Source organism: Rutilus rutilus (genome assembly GCF_951802725.1).
Source record: "Rutilus rutilus genome assembly, chromosome: 23".
In the NCBI taxonomy this organism is placed as follows: domain Eukaryota; kingdom Metazoa; phylum Chordata; class Actinopteri; order Cypriniformes; family Leuciscidae; genus Rutilus; species Rutilus rutilus.
Window position 1 is genome coordinate 21191372 of NC_140233.1, and position 26504 is coordinate 21217875.

Sequence of the window (26504 nt, forward strand, 5' to 3'; positions counted from 1 at the left end):
TATAGTCACAGTTATCGTTTAATGACGTGGGTGTCGTCTCTTATCGTCTTGTCTTAGTCAGGGAAAAAAAGGTCGTCAACGAACATTTTTCGTCATAGTTTTCATTAACGAAATTAACACTGCTCTTCAGTCTCCCAGATGGTGTAGGGGGATCCGCATTGGGAAAATTCCCAGTCCAAACAATCCTGGAAGATCCCTCTAGGGCATCACTGAGCAGGCTTTCGTCTGTTGATTTAGACCTGCCCAGAAAAACATGCAGAGTTTGGCGTCATCATAATGGACCAGATCTAAACAAAGCCTCACTGAATGCCGGTGAGGACAGATCTCCATGGGAGAGGAGAAGGAACTGCTGCTAGACCCATTTTTTCTGGTCAGTTCTTCTCTCAGCCATGGGTTGCAAAAGGCAGAAAATAAAAGTGCAGGATTTATTAAGCAATGGGTCTCATTCACTAAATGTATGTACGCACGTATTTGTGCGTGAAATCTCCGTACAAACGTTTTCATGAACAAATCATGATTCATCAAAACTTGATACTTGATACTTGATACAAATTCAAAATTTACGAAAAAAAAAAATGCTGGAACAACTGAAAACACTCATACGCAAAAATCATACACTCTGGGTGGCCTTATGAAGATGTTAAGATGACATTTTAAACACACACATACAGTAAAAGAGTAAGAAAAGGTGCGTTGAAATTTTGTTTTGTAGGTCTCCTACAACAGGTTTACATGCATCTAAGGTCAAAAAAACTTTTCATTTTCTCATAATATACATTGCACATCACCACATTTTTTAGTGATTCTCAAACAACTCAACGGATGAATTAGTCTCTCTTTATCCCTCCTTTCCGTGAGCCTACTCTGCTCTGATTGGCCAGATGGCCCAGTCTGTTGTGATTGGTCTACCGCATACAGCTCGTGTTTCGGAAGCTAAATTCCCTTTACCATAACTGAACTTCAGCTCAGGAGGCTTCCTAAAGTTCAGCGATTGTACATCAATATCTGATATTGAATATCAATATCCAATGGGAATTTTATCAATAATGGTGCATACGTTAGCCCAGCACTAACTTGAATGACTGATCTAACATAAACGTTTGTAAAACAAATCTTGCTCCATCCTTTATCTTTACACAAAGTAGTATGAATGACAGACGATCTGCATTAATAGACACAGTTTTAGATAATAGTGGCCCATAGCACAGTATTAACGTGAGTTAGGCTGTTAGCCGGAAAACACAATATAAAAAACACAACTACAAATATTGAACACCCGGTAGAAAATATATACATCGATAATTATTCATGCTTACAGGTTGTGATTCTGAGAAGCAAGCTGGTCCAAATAAACTTGGTACTGAACCATCTTTCAAGAGCAAGCGTTTTGTGAATTCGTTTTGTACTCTTGCTTTTGAGTAGCTGCTGGAGGTTGTGACTAGAGCAGTGGCCAAACAAAATTTCGAATGGCCAACAGAAAAGCAGGAACTGCCAACAGAAAAGCAGAAACTGCAAAAGAAAAAACTCGATGAGCAATCCTTGTCAAACTGGAACAATCCTTCCTAAAACGCATTAAACTTTCGTTTACAAAGACGTGAAACTCACCGAGTGGTCAGGGGTGTTCACTGATATGCTCACACAAAAATCGCTGCAAAAGATGCTTTCCAACAGGTGTTTTACCATTCGTTGTAAAACTGTGGACCTATTTTTCCAAACGCCTCACACCCGTACATTCTTCCGTTGAGAGCTTGAATAATAGACACTCCAGCCCAGTTGGTTGGTCGTTTCCGGCAGCGGAGTAATACCGTACCTCACAGCACATCCAATACAAGTCAATGGAGTTGGACAAAAACCACGATAAAACCTATTGGAAAGCATCTTTTGCACCGATTTTTGTGTGAGCATATCAGTGAATACCCCTGACCACTCGGTGAGTTTCACGTCTTTGTAAACGAAAGTTGAATGCGTTTTAGGAAGGATTGTTCCAGTGCACCTATGTAACCATTGTGGAGGTGGGGGGGTGCTACCACAGAAACCGAAAATTCTCCGGCATGTGTCCAAATTTCAATCTTAACCGTTCTATTTCATCAGAAACGATCTAAAAACAGGGCTTTAAGTGTAAAATACTGAACTTGTCCTTTAAGACACCGACGCTGCCCACCAAACCCTGTCGTACAACATCTGTATTGGTGGGCAAGGCATATATGGCGGCGGGTAGGGCTGAACGATTTTGGAAAATAAACTAATTACGTTTTCTTTTTTACCAGTATTGCGATTATTGACTATTGTCAAACCCCGAGCAAGGTCGGGTGATGGAACAGGAGGTCTTTTAGCAAAGGAGGCCATAGAGTGTGTTCCTCCTCGTAAAAGGGAAGCTGGGTTCTACAGCCGGCACTTCATAGTTCCCAAAAAGGATGGGGGGTTGCGACCCATTATACTGTAGATCTCAGGGTATTGAATCGTTTTCTGAGGAGATTCAGGTTCAAGATGTTAACTATCCTTATCATTGTGAATAAAATCAGATCCAAGGACTGGTTTGTCACAGTACATCTCAAGGACATGTACTTCCATATATCCATCCTTCCACAACACAGGAAGTTCCTGAGGTTCGCTTTTGGGGGAAAAACGTACCAAATATCGGGTTCTTTCCGTTTGGCCAAGCGTTATCCCCTCGCACCTTCACAAAGTGTATGGATGCTGCTCTAGCTCCATTGAGGCTTCAGGGCATTCGAATAATCAGTTATATCAACGACTGGCTCATCCTAGCTCAGTTGGAGGAGATGGCGGTCTTCGTTAACTAAAGTGCTTGGGGTTGAGACTCAATGTCAAGAAGAGTTCACTCAGCAGAGAACTAAATTCCTGGGGGTAGTATGGGACTCAGTTACGTTGTGGGCACAGTTGTCTCCTGCTCGAATTAAGATGATCTTGACTACAGTCACCAACATCAAGCTAGGTCAAGCCATCACTGTCAAACACTTTCAGAGAGTACTGGGGCGTCTGGTGGCAGCGTCTAACATAATACCTTTTGGCCTGCTGTACATGAGACCCCTACAGTGGGAGCGCCGTTTCACATCCTTCACGGGCTGGGGAGCGGTCATGGAGGGCCGCTTTACCAGAGGTCTATGGAGGGACCATCATCTTTCATGGCACATCAATTGCCTGAAGATGTTGGCTGTGTTTCTGGCTCTGAGACATTTCCTGCCGGACCTCAGAGGCCATCATGTTCTAGTTTGAAAGACAATACGTTGGTGGTCTCTTATATAAATCAGCATGGGGGGCTGAGGTCGCGCCCTCTGTACAGACTGGCGCATCTGGTTCTCCTATGGTCCCATGGCAAACTACTCTCACTCAGTGCAATGTTCATTCCCGGGGACGGAAATGTGGGGGCAGACATCCTGTCGAGGCAGGGTTTGCTTCTGGCAAGCCCTCCTTGGCAGATTCCAATCAGGAGGGTCCTTCTATCTCAAGCTGAGGGCTCAATACACCACCCCTCGGCCGGAGCTGTGGAAGCTATGGGTCTGGCCCCTGAGGGGGACCAATTCGTAAGTGCTGGTCTCTCAACCGAGACCATCTTAAACTCTAGAGCTCCCTCCACAAGGAAACTTTATGCCTTAAAGTGGAAAATATTTGTTTTATGGTGCAGAGAACGCCAGCTTGACCCAGTTAACTGCCCAGTAGCTTCAGTGCTGAAGTTCCTTTCAAAGTCATTACTCTGATGGTCTTTCCCCGTCCACACTGAAGGTCTGTGTGGCGGCCATAGCTGCCTTCCACACGCCTTTAAGCGATGGTCCTATGGGGAGGCGCCAACTAATTGTTTGTTTCCTTCGTGGTGCTCGGAGGATGAGGCATGTCGTCTACGCCAGGGTTCCTGTTTTGGACCTGGCAGTGGTTCTTGAAGGGCTATCCCTGGCACCCTTCAAATCCACTGATGAGGTGTCGGAAAAGTTTCTCTCTTTCAAAGTGGGCTTCCTGCTATTTTATTATGTTCCTCAAGAGAGTTGGGGACCTGCAGGCGCTATCTGTTGCTCCCTCTAGCCTCGAGTTCGCTCCTGGAAGAGTAAAGGCCATTCTCCACCCTAGGCAAGGTTACATGCCAAAGGTGCCATCTAATGTGGCACGGTCTGTTATCTTGCAGGCTTTTCATTCTCCACCACATGTGTCGGCTGATCAGGAAAAGCTACATCTATTATGCCCTGTCTGGACCTTGGAGGCCCATGTACGTAGGTCCTTGTGCTGGAGGAAGTCGGACCAGCTACTTGTTTGTTTTGGGTCACTTATGAAGGGTTCCTCTGCTTCTAAGCATACCATTAGATGATGGATTGTGGAGACTATTTATTCAGCGTATGAGGCGTGCAGTCTTCCTTCGCCTCTCCTTATAAGAGCCCACTCGACTAGAGAACTGGCATCCTCCAAAGCCCTGCTATCGGGGGTTTCCCTTCAAGAGGTCTGTAATGGTGCTGGCTGAGCTTTCCCACACACTTTCATAAGTATTACAGCCTGGATCTGCCCTCCACGGCGGTTTCTCAAGTCCTTACGTCCTGAGTTGTGCCAGACAAGCTTCACACCAGGACAGGCACTAGTCATTGTGGTGCAGTGGGTATTTCGTTTCCCAAAGTGTCGTCTTCGACGCAGCGCGAGTTCCCTCGAAAGGGAACGTCTCGGGTTACGACGGTTACGGTACAATGGTGACTAGACACTGCGTCCCTGTGCTGACTTGTTTTGACCTATTAGAAGCTAACACAGTAGCTGCGTTTACATGGACACTTATAATTGGATTGACGGCTCAATCGGACTAAAAAACCTTCACGTAAACACCTTAATCGATCCTATTGAGCTCGATCCGAATGAAATTTCGATCAGATTGAAAGAGGTGGTTTATTCCTTTTGTAATCCGATCATGTAAACACTTGATCGGATTGAAAACCGAAACTGAAAGGACTGCGCATGTGCAATGACGTTAAATAGCGTAATGACGTATGATGCGCGGAACGAGCTGTTCTTCCTGTTGAATAAAGTGTCATATAAATAAGTGTCCCGTCATTCTAAAATTCTCATTTCACTCAGCGTCTGTGAAGTGAAGCAGGACAACATCCCACCAGTCCTTGTTTTGGATTCTCATCCACAGACGGGGAGGGGCATTTTTACTGCGTGATCAATATAAGCAGTACGGCAAAACGGTTAATATGCTCATTGTCTCCAAATCATGACTAGAGACGGATTAATATTACGTCTGCTGTTTAAAACAAATAAAGAACCAATAGAGGAGAATAGTTATGCGCGAACAGCGGGAAACTCTGTATATTTGTGCAGTGTGCGCATGTCAAAAAATCTATTCCGATTTGAAACTTGTGACATATAAACGCGCACATCAACCCGATTACTTTATTTGTCGTTCATGTAAACACTGTGTTCGGATTCATCAATCGTATTGATTTCCTTCCGATTGAACCAAAAGGCAGACATCCCAACCTGCAAAAGGTCATTTCAGGGAAGTATCCCGAAGACGACACTATATACTTTTACTATTTATATAAGCTGCCTATACTTTTTATGTAAACTGCTTTTATTTATATTCCATTGCAGCTTTAAACAGGTCTAAGGAGTTTGTTGTTTTCATGTAGCCTTGGCAACTAGCCGGCCTAAATAATATGCACATGAATGAAATTCAACTTGTTGAACCCACCTCAACATGTCTTTTACAATCATTTAACCTGCCATGGGCAATGCTTAAGTCACTGTTACAAACTGTACAGCGTGCAAGACTATCATTATCATTATGCTTTACTCTTATAAGACGGGTACACTTTTGTGTAGCCTGGCGTAAAATGTGTCTTATACTTTAATTTTTTGGGGCACACTCCCTCTGCCATGGTGCTCCTGTGTCTAGATACACTGAACTGATTAATTCAGTTCGGGAGAAGAGATAAAAGCCCGCCCACATTGACAATTGATTGGTTGATTTACCGAAACAGGCCAATCAGATGCTCTCTATATTACATGCGCTTCATCACGCACACTAGCACACACACGCAAGGTCTCTCGCTCCCTTTCCCTCTCTGCTGTGCACGCGCTACACGGTTTTTGGAGCACAGTCTCTGTCTCCCATGCGAGCTCTTGCTCGCTCGCTCTAGATTCCGGGAGATTTTAACTCATTTGCGGAAATCAGAGAGCCGCTATCAATATGCGGGAGACTTGGGATGTCTGAAAAGGTGTCCATGTAAACGCAGCTAGTGTCATCCCTTCTCAGGGAACAAGGGTTACAGTCGTAACCCAAGATGTTTTTAGTGTATTGGTTTTCTGATCTGGTTTTGATTTGGTTTTTAGCGTGTTGCTATGCAGTTGGTAAGTCTGTCTTGTTTTGCGTTCTAACATCATTAGTAATGATGTGATCAAATAAAACATTTTATGTGTTATAAATTAGATTGCTTGATTTCCACTAAACACAATTGTATTATTCATTATATTATTTTTACACCTTTATTCATTAAATTTAAATGCGAATATTTTAAATCCTATAATGCTATCATTCAAAATAAGTAGCTGAAACACATGCTTATAACCATGACATGAGATATCACCAAACATTAATAATTAATTTACATTCTCCACATAATAATCAAATAAGATTCAAAGTGTGTTTAAATTACATAGTGTTTGCATACCTGAGAGGAAGAGAAATAGTAGACGTTGTTTGCCAGTGACATGCTTGAGCTGGCAATCATTTATTCCAGACCCTGCCTCTTTCTGGCCACTTTGAAGCTCTCGTCCAATCAACTGTGCCCTACAGGTTTACGTGAAAGGCAGAGGAGCAGGAAGAGATGAGGAGAATGTAAACTCAACACCACCATCGGCACAAACAAACACACTCGTACAAGCGCGTGCACGCATCAGAGAAGCTGCTAGGCTGGAAAAACAGCTTTGGAAAACACATTACTGCGGAGCTTTCCTATGCAAACACCAGTAGAAACAGGAACTATAGTGGGAAATCTCTGTGTTTTGACTGTAGTAAACTGAGGCCATTTCTGTGTTTGGTCATTTTGATTTACCAATCTTTGGAGTTTCAGGAATAAAATATCCTTAGCAAGGTAAGGACACATTTCTTGTTTGGCTTGCTAGCCTGCTGACAGCCATCGACGCAGGACATATGCTGGTTTTCCTCTTATCTCTGTGTGTGGTGGACACAAAGAGATTGTTTTATGTCATGCGTTTTGCTAATGGTCAGATTACTAATGTAAGACCTTTTTACTAGTCAGAAGCCTCATATTTCTCTTTAGAGATGTTTTGCCTGAAGCATTAAATGGGACAAAAAAGGAATTTTGAATGTATGCTCATATAATGAACCTCTTGTGACCATGGTGACGGCCCTGTCCTTCAAATTACTCATGAAGATGATCCTCATGTGATTTGTTGCTTTGGCAACTGATCTCGACAGGCTTTGAACGTGAACATAACAAATCAATTTCAAAGGCAGAAGCAGAATAAACAATTATTATTAAAAGAACAAATGAAAGAGTGTGTGAAATAATAAATAATTAAGCATGTTTAAAATGAAAATGTACAAATTGCACCCGGAACAAATCTCACATGGTCATTTGTTTGTGTTTTTTAAAGGTTGAATGACTCCATGTTGGAAAACCATATGGAGAACGACGCCAACTCGGACAAATCGGAGCGGGAGATGCATGAAGACTCAGACAATGCAGCCAATGAGAATGGAGGCAGATTGACTGAAGAAAGTGATATGGACCAATCAGATGATGTGTGCCTCCAGGCAACAGCATTCGTTGAAGAAGCCCATGAAGAGATGGGAGAGGTGATAACTTAATTTGGCTTTATCACAGTCTCTGTTTGGCCTGAATGAACTGCTTTGTCTAACCAGCACAAATTTAATTGTGTTTCGGTTATGCAGTGATTGTGTTTTTTGAAAATTGTGTTTTCTTGTCAGTGAAGACAAAATAGAAACAAAATAAAACAAATAGAAATTGTATGTTAACCAATTAAAATTTGCCCTTAAAAGTACATTTTTCAGCTTAAAAATACCTTTAAATAGGGCATTATTTGAGGGAGCAACCATTTGTAGTGGTGTCTGAAACCATAGTGGACGTTATTGCGTGCATTCATTCAATCCCACAATGCACCGCAATAATGAGCGTACAACCGATGTACGCTCAACAGCTAGAGAATACCCATAATGCACCGTGAGAGTCGTGCACCAAATAAATTCCCACGTCTAACCGGAAGATGGCACCTGCAACTGAATCATCCATCCATTCATTTTCCAAACCGCTGGTCCAATGTGGCTACAGCGTAATGTCATACAGGTATGAATACCTTTTTAATTGGTTAATTGGTCACCTAGTATTAAAGGGATGGTTCGGAGTAATTTCAACCTAGGGTCCTTTGCACCACTACATCCCTATGCAACGCTTTCTGCCAGGACTTTTACGGGCTTTTCCCAAATCACGGAAGGGACCTCGACGTCCGGGTTAGCGGTAGTGTTATTTAAATAAACTCCTGATGTACTTACAAACTTTCCAATGCCTCGTTTTATGAGTACAGAAACTATTTGTACTTCTGTAGAAGTGTGGTACCATTCTGGGCATTATTAGTGGGGTAATTTACGAGATACAACCTTGGATTCATTAGCGCCTGCACTAAGCCATTCGCCTGATATCTCTAAATAAGCTCTAACTTTAATAATGTTCGACCAAGGGAAAAAAAGCTTCTGGGGGTTGTTTGGCTCGAGGTCATGGTGCAAAGGACCCTAGGTTGAAATTACTTCGAACCATCCCTTTAACCTCTTGTTTATTGAACTGTTGTAACAAAATCAATATCGTGTTTGCAGTTGTGCTTATAATTGGGAAAACTCATACAGGGACATTTTTTTGTCCCATACCTTGAATTTTGAGGGCTTTTTTATCAAATTTGGTGGTATTTTTGCCCTAAGCCCCCGTTAATTTCCGGTGTTTCTGGTGTGTGAAACGGCTGAAATATAGCAAAGACCACTACTGATGACAATGGGTATCTTTTTTTGATTGCATTAACATTTTACATTTTTGCATTTAGCAGATGCTTTTATCCAAAACGACTTAAATGGCATTCAAGGTAAATATATATATTTTCTGTTGTCATCACAGGCTGGTGAGGCGTCCCAGGTCGAGACAGTCTCAGATGAGAATAAGGGTTTAATTTGGACTCTCCTGAAGCAGCTGAGGCCAGGGATGGACCTGTCTAAAGTGGTTTTGCCAACGTTTATCCTGGAGCCGCGTTCATTTCTGGACAAGCTGTCAGATTACTATTACCATGCTGACCTGCTGTCCCAGTAAGCACCTCATTAGCATCACTACTGCAGCCAGCCGCATTTTTACTAAAATTAGCATTTTTAAGTTCCACGGGGTTTGTTGGAGAAGAGATAATCATCATATATATTTTTGTTTTAGGGCTGTGACGGAAGAGAGCCCATACTGCAGGATGAAGCAGGTCTTGCGCTGGTATCTGTCAGGCTTCTACAAGAAACCAAAGGCAAGTTGGTTGAAGTGCTAATTTTTGGATTGAGATTTCAGAATCATAAACCAGTTCACAGTAACCAGGCTTCCATACATGGAATTGTATGCATATTTTGGGATATCTTGTAAAAATAACTGGATGAAAACACCAAAATATCGTTCAAAAGTTTGGGGTCTGTAATATTTTAAATATATTTTTGAAAAAAAAAAGTCCCTTATGCTCACTAAGGCTGCATTAATTTGATGAAAAATATAGTAACTAAAAACTATAACTAAAATACATTTTGTGAAATATTATTACAATTTAAAATAACTGTTCTATTTTAATATATTTTAATATGTAATTTATTCCTGTGATGGTAAAGCTGAATTTTCAGCATCATTACTCCAGTCTTCAGTGTCACATGATCCTTCAGAAATCATTTTAATATGATGATTTGCTGCTCAAGAAACATTTGTATTATTATCAATGCTGAAATGTTGTTTAATGTTTTTGTGGAAACCTTTATGCATTTTTTTATAAATAGAAAACCTTTGTTACATTATCATACCTGCAAACTTGTCGCTTTTCGGCGATAATCGCCGTTTTCTTGGTCAATTGGGTCATTTACGTGAATCGCGTAGAACCGGAGAGTTTTTTTTCGAGGGGGGGGGGGGGGGGGTAATATTGTTTCTCACAGTAACTGCCATGCAGGCTAGAATTGTGAAACATTATTGGATAATTCTTATAATTGACATTTCTCTGGGCCAATCGGAATCTTAGCACTTTTTCTCTTGGCCAATTGGAATCTTAGGACTTGCGTCAGAATCTTGCAGCACACAGCGTCAACTGAGCTGAGCTCGCCATTTGATGAGACGGCTGGCTACCGTGCGAGTCTAATGGAAACTCGCGCATGAATTTTCCTGCATTTTAGCGCCCACCAAAATGATTTTTTGTCCCGCCAAAGTCTTATTTGATCGGTGAGTAATGTAGATGAACGGCTGCGTTTGTGACAGGGCGTTTGTTTAACTGAAAGAACGAGCAGAGAGAGAGAGCCGGTCGCGCGCGCGCACTCTCTGTGTAAACGACTTCACCGTCTCCAAACTAGGCGCTGTGTTGCTCTCTCTCTCTCCCTCGCACGCACATATTAATAAAAAATAAATCGACACGGTGGTAAAAGGTCGAAAGACCTTATTTTTCTGAATTACTGCTGGGTGTGAATTTTGCTAAATAAGTTTCCTTATCTTCTCTGAAAAGCGTTCTGGACATTCAGCTGACTTAACGTTAAACAACACTTTAATTAAACGAAATAAAACTATACAGTGATGAAATGTTTTTATGTTGACACAAATCTTGGATGTCAGTGTCCTAACTGCTGGCATAATCACACAACGCGCACGACACGTCCAATTCGCGAACTAATGACTCCTTTGAACCGATTCATTTTAATGAATGGTTAAAACAACTAATCTTTCCAACAGTGAACTCAGGTGACGTCTGAATCGGTGTAACTAATCAGTAACACTTTACAATAAGGTTATATTTATTACATAAATTATATAAAAAAGTACAGTTTGCTAACTCAAGCTTAAACTTCAAAATAAAGAAAACCACTTGTTTTAAAAAAAAAAGAAGCATATGACTACATTTTTCCACACAGTGCTATCAAGAATCGATAAGAGAATCGATAAAGAATTGGATCGATAATCAGAATCGTCAGTGGCATTATTATTGATAAAATCTTATCAATTCCCATCCCTATGTGAAGACCGTAAAATTATAATCAAACATTAAAGAACATACATGTTTTTTTTAAGTTTTTTTTTTTTTTAAGAGTTAAAAGATTAAAACATTTTGCTAACATGAGGTCTTATTGTGTCACTGTCAGTCTTTTTACATCAGTGCAAAACTAGGGTATGCATATTAATTATTATTATTATTATTATTATACATTGTTCATCAGCATGCATTGATTAATCCCATGGCATGTAGCAAAAAAAAACATGCCCCCCCCCCCACCCCCCACCCACCGGCGACACTGTCACCTTTTTTAGTCTGAGGAGTTTGCAGGTCTGCATTATACTTGTCCCTACTGTCTATTTTGGTCAATTTAATGCGCCCTTGCTAAATAAAAAATAATATATATATATATATATATATATATATATATATATAGTCTTATGGGTGTTCATTTGTATGTCTTTCAGGGTCTGAAGAAACCATACAACCCTATTCTAGGAGAAATGTTTCGATGCTGTTGGCTGCATCCACAAACAGACAGCTGTACATTTTACATAGCAGAGCAGGTGAGACTCTAGAATTATGTGGTTTTAAAAACATTGACATTGCATTAAAGGGTTAGTTCACCCAAAATTGTCATTAGTTATGTTGTCTCACCCTTATGTCAAACACGTAAGACTTTAGTTCATCTTCTGAACACAAATGAAGACATTTTTAATGAAATCTGAGAGCTTTCTGTCCCTCCATTGACAGTCTATGCAACTACCACTTTGATGCTTCAAAAAGTTCATAAAGAGATCGTAAAACTAATCCATATGAATCGAGCAGTTTAGTCAAAATTTTCTGAAGAGACTCGATCGCTTTATGATTATATGATAGCTTTTAGTCACATAATAACATTGATCAGCGAATATAAACAGAAGCTCAAATGTACTTGTTTAATGTGCGAGAATAAACCCCATTGGTTCTTGCAGAAGTTCAAACGTGCTGCGTAACACAAGAGTGAACCTCAGTGGTTCTTTTGCAGAAGCTCAATCGTACTGCATAACACAAGAATGAACCTCAGTGGTTCTTGCTAAAGTTCAAACGTGCGGCGTAACACGAGAATGAACCTCATTGGTTCTAACAAGCTCAATCGTACTGCGTAACACGAGAATGAACCTCAGTGGTTCTTGCTAAAGTTCAAACGTGCGGCGTAACACAAGAATGAACCTCATTGGTTCTAACAAGCTCAATTGTACTGCGTAACACGAGAATGAACCTCATTGGTTCTTTTGCAAAAGGTCAAACATGCTGTGTAACACGAGAATGAACCTCATTGGTTCTTACAGAAGTTCAAACGTGCTGCATAACACAAGAATGAACCTCATTGGTTCTTACAGAAGCTCAAACGTGCTGTGTAACACAAGAATGAACCTCATTGGTTCTTGCTGAAGCTCAATCGTGCTGCATAACACAAGAATGAACCTCACTGGTTCTTACAGAAGTTCAAACGTGCTGCATAACACAAGAATGAACCTCATTGGTTCTTACAGAAGCTCAAACGTGCTGCATAACACAAGAATGAACCTCATTGGTTTTCGCACGTCAAGCAAGCATTATTGAACTTCCACCTGTGAACTATCTCTTTAAATACAAATTATCAATCCAAGTGGCATTTTAAAACAATATACTGATATTAAAACAAGTATTTGGACACTTTCTAGTGAATCTTAATGTAATGAACGGTGTTGCTAGGACATTTGTCTTGCTGTGCATATATTGTAAACATGACTACAATCTCTGTTTGCAATGGAAACCGATAAGCTCATCTGATAAGCAGTTCACTTTTGTACTTTCAGGTTTCTCATCACCCTCCTGTTTCAGCCTTCTACATCAGCAATAAGAAAGATGGATTCTGCATTAGTGGAAGCATTCTGGCCAAATCCAAATTTTATGGTATGTAAATTTCATGCTGAAGTTCAAATACAGACATACAGAGATTTCAACACACAACCTTTGTGCTTCTCTTGTTTGATACTGGTTATAACCTCAGTGTCATTTCTTAAAGGGAACTCACTGTCGGCGATACTAGATGGAAAGGCCAGGCTCTTGTTTTTGCCCCGAGATGAAGAGTACATCATCACAATGCCATACGCTCACTGTAAAGGTGATGGACTTCAATCTGAATCTAAATTTCATAATTAAACCATGCTGAATTTTGAATTATGGCTTAAAGAAATAGTACACCCATAAATAATGAATATATACCGTATATTTTTTTGTAATCGTAACTAAAAATAATAATAATTGTATCATTATTTACTCACCATCATTTTATTCCAAAACCATATTAGAATATTTGAGTTATTTTTTGGAATAATATATTAAGGTGAATAAATAATGAGAAAACTGTTAATGTTTTCATGAAACATTAATAAACAGAAACTGTGAATTTCTTACAGGTATTCTGTATGGTACAATGACTTTGGAGCTTGGTGGGAAAATCACAATTGAGTGTGAAAAAACACAATGTTATACAGAACTTGAATTCAAATTGAAGGTATTCTGGAGTTCCAAACCTCACCAATGACACTTCATTTTCTTTTTTGAATCATAATCTTACAACTGTTGTCTTTCTCTCTGTCCCAGCCTTTTCTTGGCAGCTCTTGCAACGTTAACCAGATTTCTGGAAAGATACGCATGGGGGAAGACGTTCTGGCAACAGTAGATGGCCACTGGGTAGGAGAGTTTTCGGATACATAAAAGAAAAGTCCACATCACCAACATTTCTTATTTTATCTAATCATCTTCATATTTTAAATAATCAATTTTAAAGGGGTCGTGGCATGGATTTTTATTTGAATATGTTCCTTGAGGTTCACTTAAAATGTTAAGAAAAAAAGAATGATCAAATCACTTAAGGTTTGTGATGCCGCTGCTGTCAGATCCAATACAGTTGGATCTTCATCTTTCAACAAAAGCTTCTTCCCAAACTCTCCATTAATCTGTGCCTTGTTTACAAAGCATATAATCCTCCGACACGATCCAGGACACGTTAAAATAAACGATCCACTTGTTTCCGACGCTGGGATCCTTCTAATGGCGCTTTTCCACTGCATGGTACGGTACGGCTCGGTTCGGTACGGCACGCTTTGGCGCTTTTCCACTGCATGGTACGGTACGGCTCGGTTCGGTACGGCACGCTTATGGCGCATTTCCACTGCATGGTACGGTACGGTACGGCTCGCTTCGGCTCGCTTTAAATGGTACCACCTCTGTTGAGGTTCCAAGCGTACCGTACCGGTACTAAAATGTGACGTGAAAACACTGAAGATCACTGATTGGTCAGACAGAATCGTCACTACTGTTCAGTGTCATTGTATTTGCGACACGAGACCATGCACGAGACAAACCCGCTAGATTTAAATAGCCAGTAGACAACAGCCAACGCTGTAGTGTCTTGCAGTTAAAAAGTTTCTTGTAAACTGTTTCTTGCAGTCAGGGGCGGCGCCGGATAATTTTTAACGCATATGTGCTGAGGGCACACACACACATATGTGTGTGTATATATGTGTGTGTGTATATATATATATATATATATATATATATATATATATATTTTTTTTTATTAATAAATGAGCAAAACTTGGCCACAAAATATTTAATATTCAATTATTTTAATGATCACAATTAAAGTTTTAATTTTATTAAATTGAACAAGCGCAAAATTCAGCATTCAATCAAATATTCAAAAAGACTTAATAATAATAATGTTATTTCTCTCTATAGGCGCGTTTACTACGAATATGGCGATCGTCAACTTCATCTTTGCCAGACACTGACAGAAAACACTATTTTATAAATAAAAATCAGTGCACGCGTCCCCGGATTTACAAACGCACATCTTGCTTGTTGCACGCACATTATGTCGAAATAACGAGATATTATGTTGAAATAACATTATTATTATTAAGTCTTTTTGAATATTTGATTGAATGCTGAATTTTGCGCTTGTTCAATTTAATAAAATTAGGCCTATATAGCCTATATATATATATATATATACTATTAATAAATGAGCAAACCTTGGCCACAAAATATTTAATATTCAATTATTTTAATGATCACAATTAAAGTTTTAATTTTATTAAAACGCGTGCACTGATTTTTATTTATAAAAGTGTTTTCTGTCAGTGTCTGTGCATGGCAAAGATGAAGTTGACGATCGCCATATTCGTAGTAAACGCGCCTATAGAGAGAAATGCACATAATGGATTACATAAGAGAGTAGCCTATTTCTTTTTGTTTTGAATTATTTCGTTTAAAGACATTTCAAGCTTTGTGTATTTGAGGATGAGATGCGCTCCAGTTAACGTACAATGCAAGTGACCGCTCGGGCGCCTCAATGATTAAATTGTCTATTTTGCATCTTATTCAATCCAGGCAATTGTTTGATGAAAAAATTATTAAAATGAAGATACAATTTATACAAAACGAAATTCACTTTAAAGAAATGTTTTCTACAAAACAAAACTTAATGAAGTGGTCAAAATTATGTCTGACTCGCTCCATGTCTCTCTACTCGTGCTGTTCACTTTTCATAATCAACATAGGCGGGATGGAAAAAAATAACATAACATTAACTAAATGCGCTTTTTCAATGGCAGTAGGCTAAAACAGTACATTAGGCCTAGACTCTCTATTTGTAAAGATTGCTGCACATTCATTTAATTCTGAATTTTGCACACACAAGTTGAAAGGCATTTGCTCAAATCAAGTTCACGGATAATTGTGCGTGCATTTATTAATCATTATGATACTAAAATCATAACAAAGTAGGCTATGCTATGTACAAAAAATCAGATGAGCCCAGAATATGAACGCAACGTTTAATTACACGTTAAGAATTTTCCTTCCATATAGTAAACCATTATAAGAACGTTTAATTTAAAAACATCCACATGCCGAGAATCAAGAGCACCATCCCCTGTGTTGTGCGTTTGAAATGTGGCGCGTTTACAATGATGTCATGGCAGTAGAGGCGGCAACTATAACGATCAGTCCCACCCATTTTGAAGCGGTACTAACTGCAATGGAAAAGCAACCGAGCTAAAGCGAACCGAACCGTGCCGTACCGAGTCGAGTCGTACCACGCAGTGGAAAAGCGAAGCGAGCCGAACCGTTCCGCGCCGAGTCGAACCGTACCGAGCCGAACCGTGCCGTACCATGCAGTGGAAAAGCGCCATAAAGTCTGTATGAGCTGTTGAAACTGGACATGTCAAAGCGAACGTTCTTTCCTTCTTTTTCCTCTTCCACTCTTCCATTTGTCATATTGTCGACAGACTCAAGCGCGTTGAGTGTCACAAACTGAACGCTCATCTGTATCCTGTATCCAGTGTAGACAGCATCAGTGATTACAATGGATTCTTTTCGTTTTGCTCACATCCAGTGTAGGCAAATGTCAGCCGTTAAGTGACTGAACGCCAGTGGGCGGGGCCTATGATGTGATGATGTAACTATTCGTCGGTGTCTTGCTCTTGAGGCAGTAACGTGCACATGTATTTGCCTGTGTGACATCACAAATCCTGCAATATCAAAACGAGGCGTTTTCGGAGCTTGATTAAATAAATGCTTTGTTTATAATAATGAGGATGTTTTAAGTTATGAAACTTCCAGGATGTTTTAATGGTACAAAGATCCCTTATATGTCAATAGATCAAGGAAAATTTGATTTATCATGTCATGACCCCTTTAAATATTAAATATTTTTGGCTGGTTTCATCAGTAGCTTACAGGAAGATAGATGGGTTGGTTGATTGATTGATTGAACAAAATTTTACAATAATAAACACACAGATCCGTGGATTGTGGATTGAAAGGATTGTGGCTAACTTAATCCTCCAGGTGTCTCTTCAAAGATAAGAGAAGATAAGATAGCTTTATTGATCCCTAGGGTGAAATTTAGGCAAACATTTAAGAGCTCAGGCTACAACATTGCTTATCACAATGGCTGACAGCACATGATCTCACAGGCGTCTTTAATTCCACATCTTCCCCCAGGATGGTAAAGTGCACCTGATGGAGAAGAAGACGGGCCAGCAGGAGGTGCTGTGGAACCCCGGGCCTGACATACGCAGACAGAGGCTGAAGAGACAGGTGGTGCAGATGGACCAGCAGGAGGCGTTCGAGTCTCAGAGGTACACAAACACACATTCACAAACAAAGACAACAGGGAAAGAAAGTGCTGCAAAATGGATTGTCTATATGCTATTTTATTTGTAATTTACTATATATTTCTCAATTGTTTAAGCTGATTTATTTGTTTATATTTTTTGTATATTAGTTTATATTAATAATTATCATTTGTATACAAATATTTTATTATTATTATTATAAATAATTATTATATTCTATAATATATTATTATATAACATTTTATATTTGTATTTGTTTATTTTATTTAAATTTTATATATATATACAGTGCTATGCATAAGTTTAGACACCCATGCTAAAGTTGACTAAAAAGAGGAATAAAAAATCATCTTTTGGAAATTGAACTTAATGCCTTAATTTAAAAAATGAGGAAAAATCCAACCTTTAAGGACACCAATTCTCTTTGTGAATGAATAATGTATCGTAAATAAATAAATGTTCTTCCTTAAAATACAGGGTGCATAAGTTTGGACACCCCTATGTTAAATTCCCATAGAGGCAGGCAGATTTTTATTTTTAAGTATTTTTTTAAAAAATTTTTTTAGGATACTATGCATCCTGATAATGTTGACTTGGCCTTTGGAATTAAAATAGCCCCACATCATCACATAGCCTTCACCATACCTAGAGATTGGCATGGGGTACTTTCCATAAGATCATCTCTCAATGCAAATCAAACTAGCTATTAGGCTAACTGAAATAAAACCATGCCAATCTCTAGGTATGGTGAAGGCTATGTGATGATGTGCGGCTATTTTAATTCCAGAGGCCAAGGGAACTTTATCAGGATGCATAGTATCCTGGATCCATGAAGTAACTGGCCTTTAAAAATAAAAATCTGCCTGCCTCTATGGGAATTTAACATAGGGGTGTCCAAACTTATGCACCCTGTATTTTAAGGAAGAACATTTATTTATTTACGATACATTATTCATTCACAAAGAGAATTGGTGTCCTTAAAGGTTGGATTTTTCCTCATTTTTTAAATTAAGGCATTAAGTTCAATTTCCAAAAGATGATTTTTTATTCCTCTTTTTAGTCAACTTTAGTATGGGTGTCTAAACTTATGCATAGCACTGTATATATATATATATATATATACACACACACACACATTTATATTGTATATTGTAATACACATTTTTTATATATATTTTATATATATATATATATATAAAATAAATAAATGTGTATATTTAAATATACAATATAAATATAAATAAATACAATATAAATGTGTGTGTGTAAAATATATATATATATATTGTTTTGGTTAAACTTTATTTTAAGGTATCCGTGTTACAGTGTAATTATGCATTTAAGTACTGTGCAATAATAATTAACTACATGTTAGTTAATTAGCATGTAATTATGCATAATTTATAGTTATTACTACAGTAACTACATGTAACGTGTAACAAGGACTAAAATAAAGGGTTACCATTGTTTTTTATAGATATATTTGTTTTATTATTTTTGTTCATTTTAATTTATAGAAATATATCATGCTTTATACATTTATTAAAAAATATATAGGCATTATTTTTTATTATTTTTACGCTTTTTGTTAAGAAATAAAAGCAATTAAACTATTTCACTTTAAGAGCCTCTCACAAACTCAAGCTCAGGTAAAACATGTACAGTAATGAAATGAAATATTAGCACATATTTATATTTTACTTGCAAGAATGTTGTCATTTACATGACTGCCAATGGAGAAAAATCACGTCCTAGATCTTTTGAATCTTGACCTCTAAATCACCAAAGAATATGTGTCAGTCAAAATGACCTAATCTTTCTGGTTTATGTTATGCCACATCAAAGCGCTGTGAAAAATGTGTTGTGACTAAACAATAATGGCTTTTATAAGATGTTAAGCTTCTGGTGTATTTCCCTGCAGGCTGTGGCAGCACGTGACCCGAGCGATCACCGATAAAGACCAGAACAGTGCCACCCAGGAGAAGTTTGTTCTGGAAGAGGCTCAGCGTCAGGAAGCCAGAGAGAGAAGCGAGAAACCCTGGAACCCACGTCTCTTCACTCTCAACACTGACACTAATGAGTGGCACTACAAATATGCCGAGTATGTTCAGTGAGCCACTTATTAATGTGAACGCTACAGAAAAATAATGTGATTTAAAGCTAAATGAACTGATACCCTAATTTCCATTGGTTACAAATCCCCAAATTTGGCAGCATTTCCATAATTAATAATCTCCTCATAACGATTACTTTCTCAGCACTAAGCCGTGGGACCCGGAGCGCTCCCTGGTACAGTTTGAGAAAGAAGGCATCATCCAGACGAAAGAGAAATCCCAGCGTCAACGCAACAGTTTCTCCTACAGCCAGAACTGGGCTGGACAGAAGAAGGTGAGTCACACTGGAAAGTTCGTCCCAGGATTTCCTAGTATTTTCTGAAGGAGGATTCTTCCTGGGCTCCTTTAGGTGAGCCGATGGCCCTTCAGGGTGTGTTTGACTCGACAGGTGTGTGTGTGTGTGTGTGTGTGTGTGTGTGTGTGTGTGTGTGTGTGTGTGTGTGTGTGTTTCTCAGCTGCGAGTGAATGGCAAACACAGGAAGTCTAGCAGCCAGCCGTCCAGCTGCAGTCAGAACACAGAGAGCAGCAGCACCACACCAGAACCCAACCACGAGTCATCCGACAACGAAGGCAAGTCCTCGTCCCGTCAGACTTACACACACCATAAGCAAACAGAGGCGTTTGTATTCTGATAGTTAAGAGAATAGAGGTTCTTGCAGCAGTTAAAATAGTTTGTGAGTCTGACTATTGACTATTACTAAGACTTCAAATATATCTAATCCAATCAGATTAGGAAGTAGTCTCTCAGATCCACTAGGCTATAAAGGACTAATAATTGACTTCTTTTGCTGTATATTAGAGTAAACTAGTTGTACTTACAAATATAATTTGGACACAACTTTTAAATACCTGTATAAAATTTAATAAAATATTTATACACTATTTGACCATTTAAGAAAACAAACAAATAACAACAAAAACAAGATAAAAAGAACATGAAGTAAAGCAAAGAACTGATTCAATCCAAACAGTTTGAGAATGCTTTTATATTTAAAATAAAATGGAAAAATAATCTATTTAAATATAAAATATTTATATAAATATATGTATTTTTATTACAAAATAAAATTAACAAAATTATTATAAAATAATCAGTTTTTTATAAAATATCCCAAACAATAAATGTGTATTATAAAAGTTTTTTTTTATTATGAAATGAAAAAGTATTATAAAATAAAAATATATTATAAAATAAAACTATTATAAAATAAAATGTGTGTGTGTATATGTGTATATATATATATATATATATATATATATATATATATATATATATATATATAAAGATAAAGAAATCAATTATTATAATTAGATAAATTATAAAAAAGAAATTATATATTTTTTTATTATAAAACAAAAACATATTTACTATAAAAAATATATATATTTAATTTTTAATATGTAATTAAATTAAACAAATATAAAACAAAAATATATTAAAAAAAAATTATGAAACAAATATTTAATAAAAAACTTTAAATTAAATATTTATTATAAAACAAAGAAAATATTTATTGTGAAATAAAAAATATATATTAAAAAAATATTTAATTATGAATATATAATTATAGTAAACAAACATAAATATTATAAACCAAAAATATACATAAATGAATAATTTATTCTAAAACAGACATTATTAAGAAACAAAAATAAATATTTATTATAAAACAAAGAAAATATTTATTATAAAAAAAATATATATTATAAAATATATATATATATATATATATATGGGTGAAATAATTATGAATATCTAATTGTATTAAATTAAACAAAATTATATGAAACAAATAATATATCATAAAACAAATTATTAAAAAACTCAAATAAATATTTAGAATAAAACAAAAAATGTACTTTATTTAAAAATATCTATTTTTTATCAAATAAAATGCAATGCTTGAAAAAAGAATTGAAGACTTCAGATTGTTTTATGTGTCTCATCTTGACTTCATCAGGCTTTCTGAGCCAGTGTGGAAGATGTACTAAAGAAGTGAAGGACATCGCTCTCATAGAGGCCTCAGTAGCAGCTATACAGAAAACACAGCAAGACATACAGAGGCAAGTACACCCTTTGAAATACTGCATTCAGTGCTACACTGTATATTTCTAACACTGATCCCTGTATCTTCAGAAACCTGAGTGCATTGGGTCGTCAGATAGCGCGACACAAGACGGAGGAGGAGAGCAAGTCCTTGAGCGGTCGCCACTGTCTCATCCTCTGCATGCTGTTGCTCTTTCAGCTACTCATCAACTACGTCTTCACTTGAGATGCCGTCACCTAGCGACCATCGCCTAGCAATCGTTGCCTAGCAATAAACACAGCCAAACTATCACCATCACACAGCCCCTTGAATGCCCCACCGTGATGTTGCTACCAACCGTAGCCCACCATCAAGCACTAAGCACTTCAATTAGAGAGAAAGAGACTCTTGTTTTAATTCATATGACAGATAATCATTTGAGAGTGGATGTAAAATACTGTACTGCCACTCTTGTTAATTGATGTTCCCTCTTCCCTACGCACTGTTTCTTGGCAATATTGGTAATCTATTTGTGTCACATTTGAATGCAGTTGAATGGGTTTTTGTCTGTGTGTGCGTTACCGAGAACTCCTCTTCCATTTATACACCGGGCCTTAACACTGAAGCCAAAAAGGAGAAAAAACAAACAAAAGAAAAGTCAGTGAAGTCCGCCAGTGCTATTTCTTTATGCTTTCGACCACACAAATTTGCTCATTTTATTATTTTACCAAAACAGTGTTTCTGTATAGAACAATACAAAGAAGAGTACATGTTTACAAACTTGATTGTACACTACACAATGGAAAACAATGCTCCGACACCAAATGCGTACTGTAGATTTAGATGAAGAATTGACGGTAGCACTATGACAACAGAACGATCAATCAGCCATAAGACTGAGGGTGTGTTCACACTTGTAGTTCGATTCGTTTGGTCCGGACTAGCGTTCAGATTGGCATTTTGACACCGAACCCAAAGGCATAGGGATACAACCCGATTGGCTGGCATATGCTTGAGCTTTCTGTCCTTTTTAGGGTCTCATCTTCCTGTTTTTGGTTCGTTTAAATGTCTTTGAAATATGAACGCTATACAGACTAGTCGAACCACACCAAAGTTTGTTTGGAAGTGAACCAAGACCCAAGTCTCAGTCCGCTTGTTTGGCGCACCAGGGTTTGCAGCGTTCACACTTATTCAAATGAACCGCACTAACAAGAGCAATCGCACCAGGGTTCGGTTTAATCGAGCCAAGCATGCCAAGTGTGAACACACTCCCCAAGACATTCATATTCATGACTGTTTGTTAGGCATTGGTTTGGTCAGTCCCAATAGAGACACGTGAGGCCTTCTGGGAAGTTCCAGTTCATTGATGTTGCTCCGATGAAGTGTGATACGTTCGATAGCGAAGGCGTGACTGGGTAATCTAAAGTGTATATATTTGTTTGAAACATTTGAAATTGAGAATGTATTTATTTGATCATTTCACTTGATTTGTTTTATATGTAATCATACAGTTTTTAAGAACACGTTCATTCAGGTTTTCTGGGAGCAAGTCCAGTAGAGCATCATATTGCGTTCTCTACTCGAGGTTTTTATCGTGTTGTAAACTGACCCCTTAGTGGGGAACTGTTAAGGTCAAAGTACAAAGCTTCCAATGCAGGATTCATATAGGAAATTTGTGCTTGAATGATGCTTGTGTTCTTGAGCCATAGTTCAACCCGTTGAAATTTAAAAAATTATTTTTCATTTGCCTTTTCCTTTTTTTTACAGAGCACTCAGTACAGTCATCTTCCCTGAATGAAATGAATGGCTCACTGTTTGTTAATGATTGTTGCAATTACAGCACCACAGTAAAGTTTTACATTTCGACATGTTGCTTTGTCTTCTTTGAAACATTCACAAACACAATAAGGAAAGCATTTAGATTAGTTTTACAAAGATTGTTCAAAAGTTTTGGGACTGTCAAAGCCGGTCCACCGACAGCAAGTTGACTGTGCGTCTGCCACCTAGTTATATGCATGGATGAATATCTATATGTGGAAAAGACTTCAGCAGATGATTTAGCTAAACACAATACAACAAGATGACAGCATTAGCTAACACGACGTTAAAAAGTTACTGTAGTTTAAAAGCCTGTAATATTGAGTTAATCCATAAAAAAAAAGAAACCAACACATTCTCACCTGTCCCACTTCAAGATTTTGAAATCTGTGGTTTTTACAACCAGAGGCTGCTTAATGTTGTGCCATCTTGGAAAACTAATTTATTTTTAATGTGAGTTACAACAGCATCTGAAATGTTAACCGTTCTAAGATGGCAGATGCGCTCGACGTGTCTGGAGCGGTTAAATGTGGCCACTCAAAACACATTAGCAACATGCTAACAACCACTCAAACACACATTATAATTAATTCGTTACATTTATATAGCGCTTTTTCTGAGACCTCAAAGCGCTTTACATATGGAAGGGGGGAATCTCCTCAACCACCACCAATGTGCAGCATCCACTTGGATGATGCGACGGCAGCCATATTGCGCCAGAACGCCCACCACACACCAGCTTACTGGTGGAGAGGAGACAGTGATGAAGCCAATCAGTATATGAGGATGATTAGGAGGCCATGATGGACAGAGGCCAAGGGGCAAATTTGGCCAGGATGCCGGGGTTACACCCCTACTCTTTTTCGAAGGACATCCTGGGATTTTTAATGACCACAGAGAGTCAGGACCTCGGTTTAACGTCTCATCCGAAGGACGGTGCTCTTTTTGGCAGTATAGGGTCCCCGTCACTATACTGGGGCATTAGGACCCACACAGACCACAGGGTGAGCGCCCCCTGCTGGCCTCACTAACACCTCTTCCAGCAGCAACCTGGTTTTCTCAGGAGGTCTCCCATCCAGGTACTAACCAGGCTCAGCCCTGCTTAGCTTCAGTGGGCAACCAGTCTTGGGCTACAGGGTGATATGGCTGCTGGCACCCCATTAGCAACATGCTAACAACCACTCAAACACACATTAGCAACATGCTAGCGGTAGCAATCATTTAAAGTGCATCCACAATTGCATATTCTTTGACTAGATACTTCATTTGATGAGGAATAAACTTTGCATTAATTGAAAAGCATATTCTATAATATGAATGTGTGTATTATAAATGACATCTGGACTAACTACATTTCTCATGTTGTCATTATCTTGTGGCCTACCAGCATCAGTTGAGTCACTTCTCTGCCATTCATCTCTCCCATGGCCTCATGGGTAGTAAAGTGCCCAATGGAGGTGCACGTCAGAATCTCACCGTAAGTATTAAGTCATCTGGGTAGTTTTCGCCAACTGTTTTATCTATACCATTAATTCGGACATGTTACTTGTTTTGCATACCATTTTTCACCTACAACATAGTAAAAACTAATTAGTAACATGTTAATAACACAGAATCTTAGTAACATGCTAATAACACACATAACACCTTAGCAGCTGCCCTGGCATCCACCAAAACACCCTAGCAATCACCTGTCAACGACCCACAAACCCTTGCTTTGGGATGGTGAGTTTTGTGCATAAGATTTGGGCAAAAAGTTCAAGTTCATTTTCTTGTTCAGAGGTCTTTGCGGTTGGAGTTTTCTTTTTGTTGTCACAGCAGGCAGTGCTAGGGCTTGTTGAGACATGGTAAAAAGTGAGTAGTGTCTGAAAAACCCCTTCCTTCACTTCCCTGAGTAAATGCAGGCCTGTGGTATAAAAGTGCATAATTTGCGGTCTGCTGTCTCTTATCTGGTTAAAGAAAACAAAAGATAACTACTTCCTCAACCTTCCTATGTAGGTAACACTTTCATTGAAACTGAATGTAGAAAAAGCCTCCAGGCAAGTTGGGTGTGGTTATTTAGGAGCATATGAGTCAGTGATATACTTCAGTGATTGCTACGTTTAAGCAATACATCGTCAAATAAAGCTGTAGGTTAGGAGACAAGTTCTATTTTAGTACAACATCTCAAGCATGATTGCTTGGTTTTAGGTTATTGCAACATCAATGTGGCAAGCAGGGCGGGGCAGAGAGCCGTGGGAACGGAACGAGGCCGGTGGCGCGAGTGCTAATGAGCATCACCTGCAGCACACCGGTCTCAAATCTCACGGAGGAGCTCCCGAAAGGTTAAAGAGAGGACCAGGCCTAGACTATTTATGTTGGTTTATCATGTTTATATGCGGCAGTCGTGAGGAGCTGCCGCTTTACTTTCATTTTGTTGTTTGTTTATTTTTGGATGAAAGTTTCTTGAACATTCACTGGTTCCCGCCGCCTTCTTCCCTGAACTTTAAACATTGTTACATTCGAGCCAAAAACTTGTGAGGAAGGAGGGATGCGCTGTCACAGAGCCCTGTGGGGAAGTCGCGATGCCATCGAGATGGATTGAGCAGAATCTGCAGCCGAGGACGCTCGAGGCAGTGGAGCTGGAGGTCTCGACAAGGGGACGGGTATACTCGCCTCCGTCCACCAAAGCATGGCGGGGCGGCTGCTGTCGGGATGGAGGAGGCGTCGCCATTTGCTGACTTCCGTGTCTCTCTGCCGGACACCGACAAGGACGAGCCGTCACCGGCCGTCAGGGGACAGGGGGAGAATAAGGCCGTCCACCTGCGGCATCTAGTGACACCGCCAGAAGAAGTTCTTCCAGCTGGTTGAGGACTGAGCGGCAGTGTGTTTTGGGAACTGGACCAAGATTTATTTTATTTTTTTCTCGTTTCTGTCTCTCATCCATCTGTCTCCTTTTCTCTCGCCTCATCTGTCCTTACCCCCAGGTGCTGCAGCCTCAGTTGGGTGAGTACCCCTCCGGCCTGCGAGGGGCGATAAGGGTATGTGGCAAGCAGTGCTATTTAGCGTCACCTGTGCGCCACACCAGTCTCGAGTCTCACGGAGGAGTTCCAGATGGATAAAAGGAGGAGTAGAGGACCAGGACCAAGCCTGGACTTTACTTT

The 26504-nt window shown here is 38.9% G+C and overlaps 1 protein-coding gene across 1 annotated transcript in view; it reads left to right on the forward strand.

Moving 5' to 3' along the window:
• osbpl5 (oxysterol binding protein-like 5) overlaps positions 1 to 23409 on the forward strand; it is a 70737-nt gene extending 47328 nt beyond the window's left edge. The window contains exons 9-22 of the mRNA XM_084396513.1: positions 7612 to 7813; positions 9138 to 9322; positions 9441 to 9522; positions 11694 to 11792; positions 13068 to 13164; positions 13277 to 13375; positions 13671 to 13768; positions 13858 to 13947; positions 17269 to 17405; positions 19324 to 19503; positions 19661 to 19790; positions 19972 to 20086; positions 21478 to 21580; positions 21654 to 23409. Of these exons, the coding sequence (XP_084252639.1) occupies positions 7612 to 7813; positions 9138 to 9322; positions 9441 to 9522; positions 11694 to 11792; positions 13068 to 13164; positions 13277 to 13375; positions 13671 to 13768; positions 13858 to 13947; positions 17269 to 17405; positions 19324 to 19503; positions 19661 to 19790; positions 19972 to 20086; positions 21478 to 21580; positions 21654 to 21789 (1753 nt within the window). The 3' untranslated portion in view covers positions 21790 to 23409. The remainder of the gene's footprint in view (positions 1 to 7611; positions 7814 to 9137; positions 9323 to 9440; positions 9523 to 11693; positions 11793 to 13067; positions 13165 to 13276; positions 13376 to 13670; positions 13769 to 13857; positions 13948 to 17268; positions 17406 to 19323; positions 19504 to 19660; positions 19791 to 19971; positions 20087 to 21477; positions 21581 to 21653) is intronic.
• The last annotated feature ends 3095 nt before the right edge of the window (positions 23410 to 26504 follow it).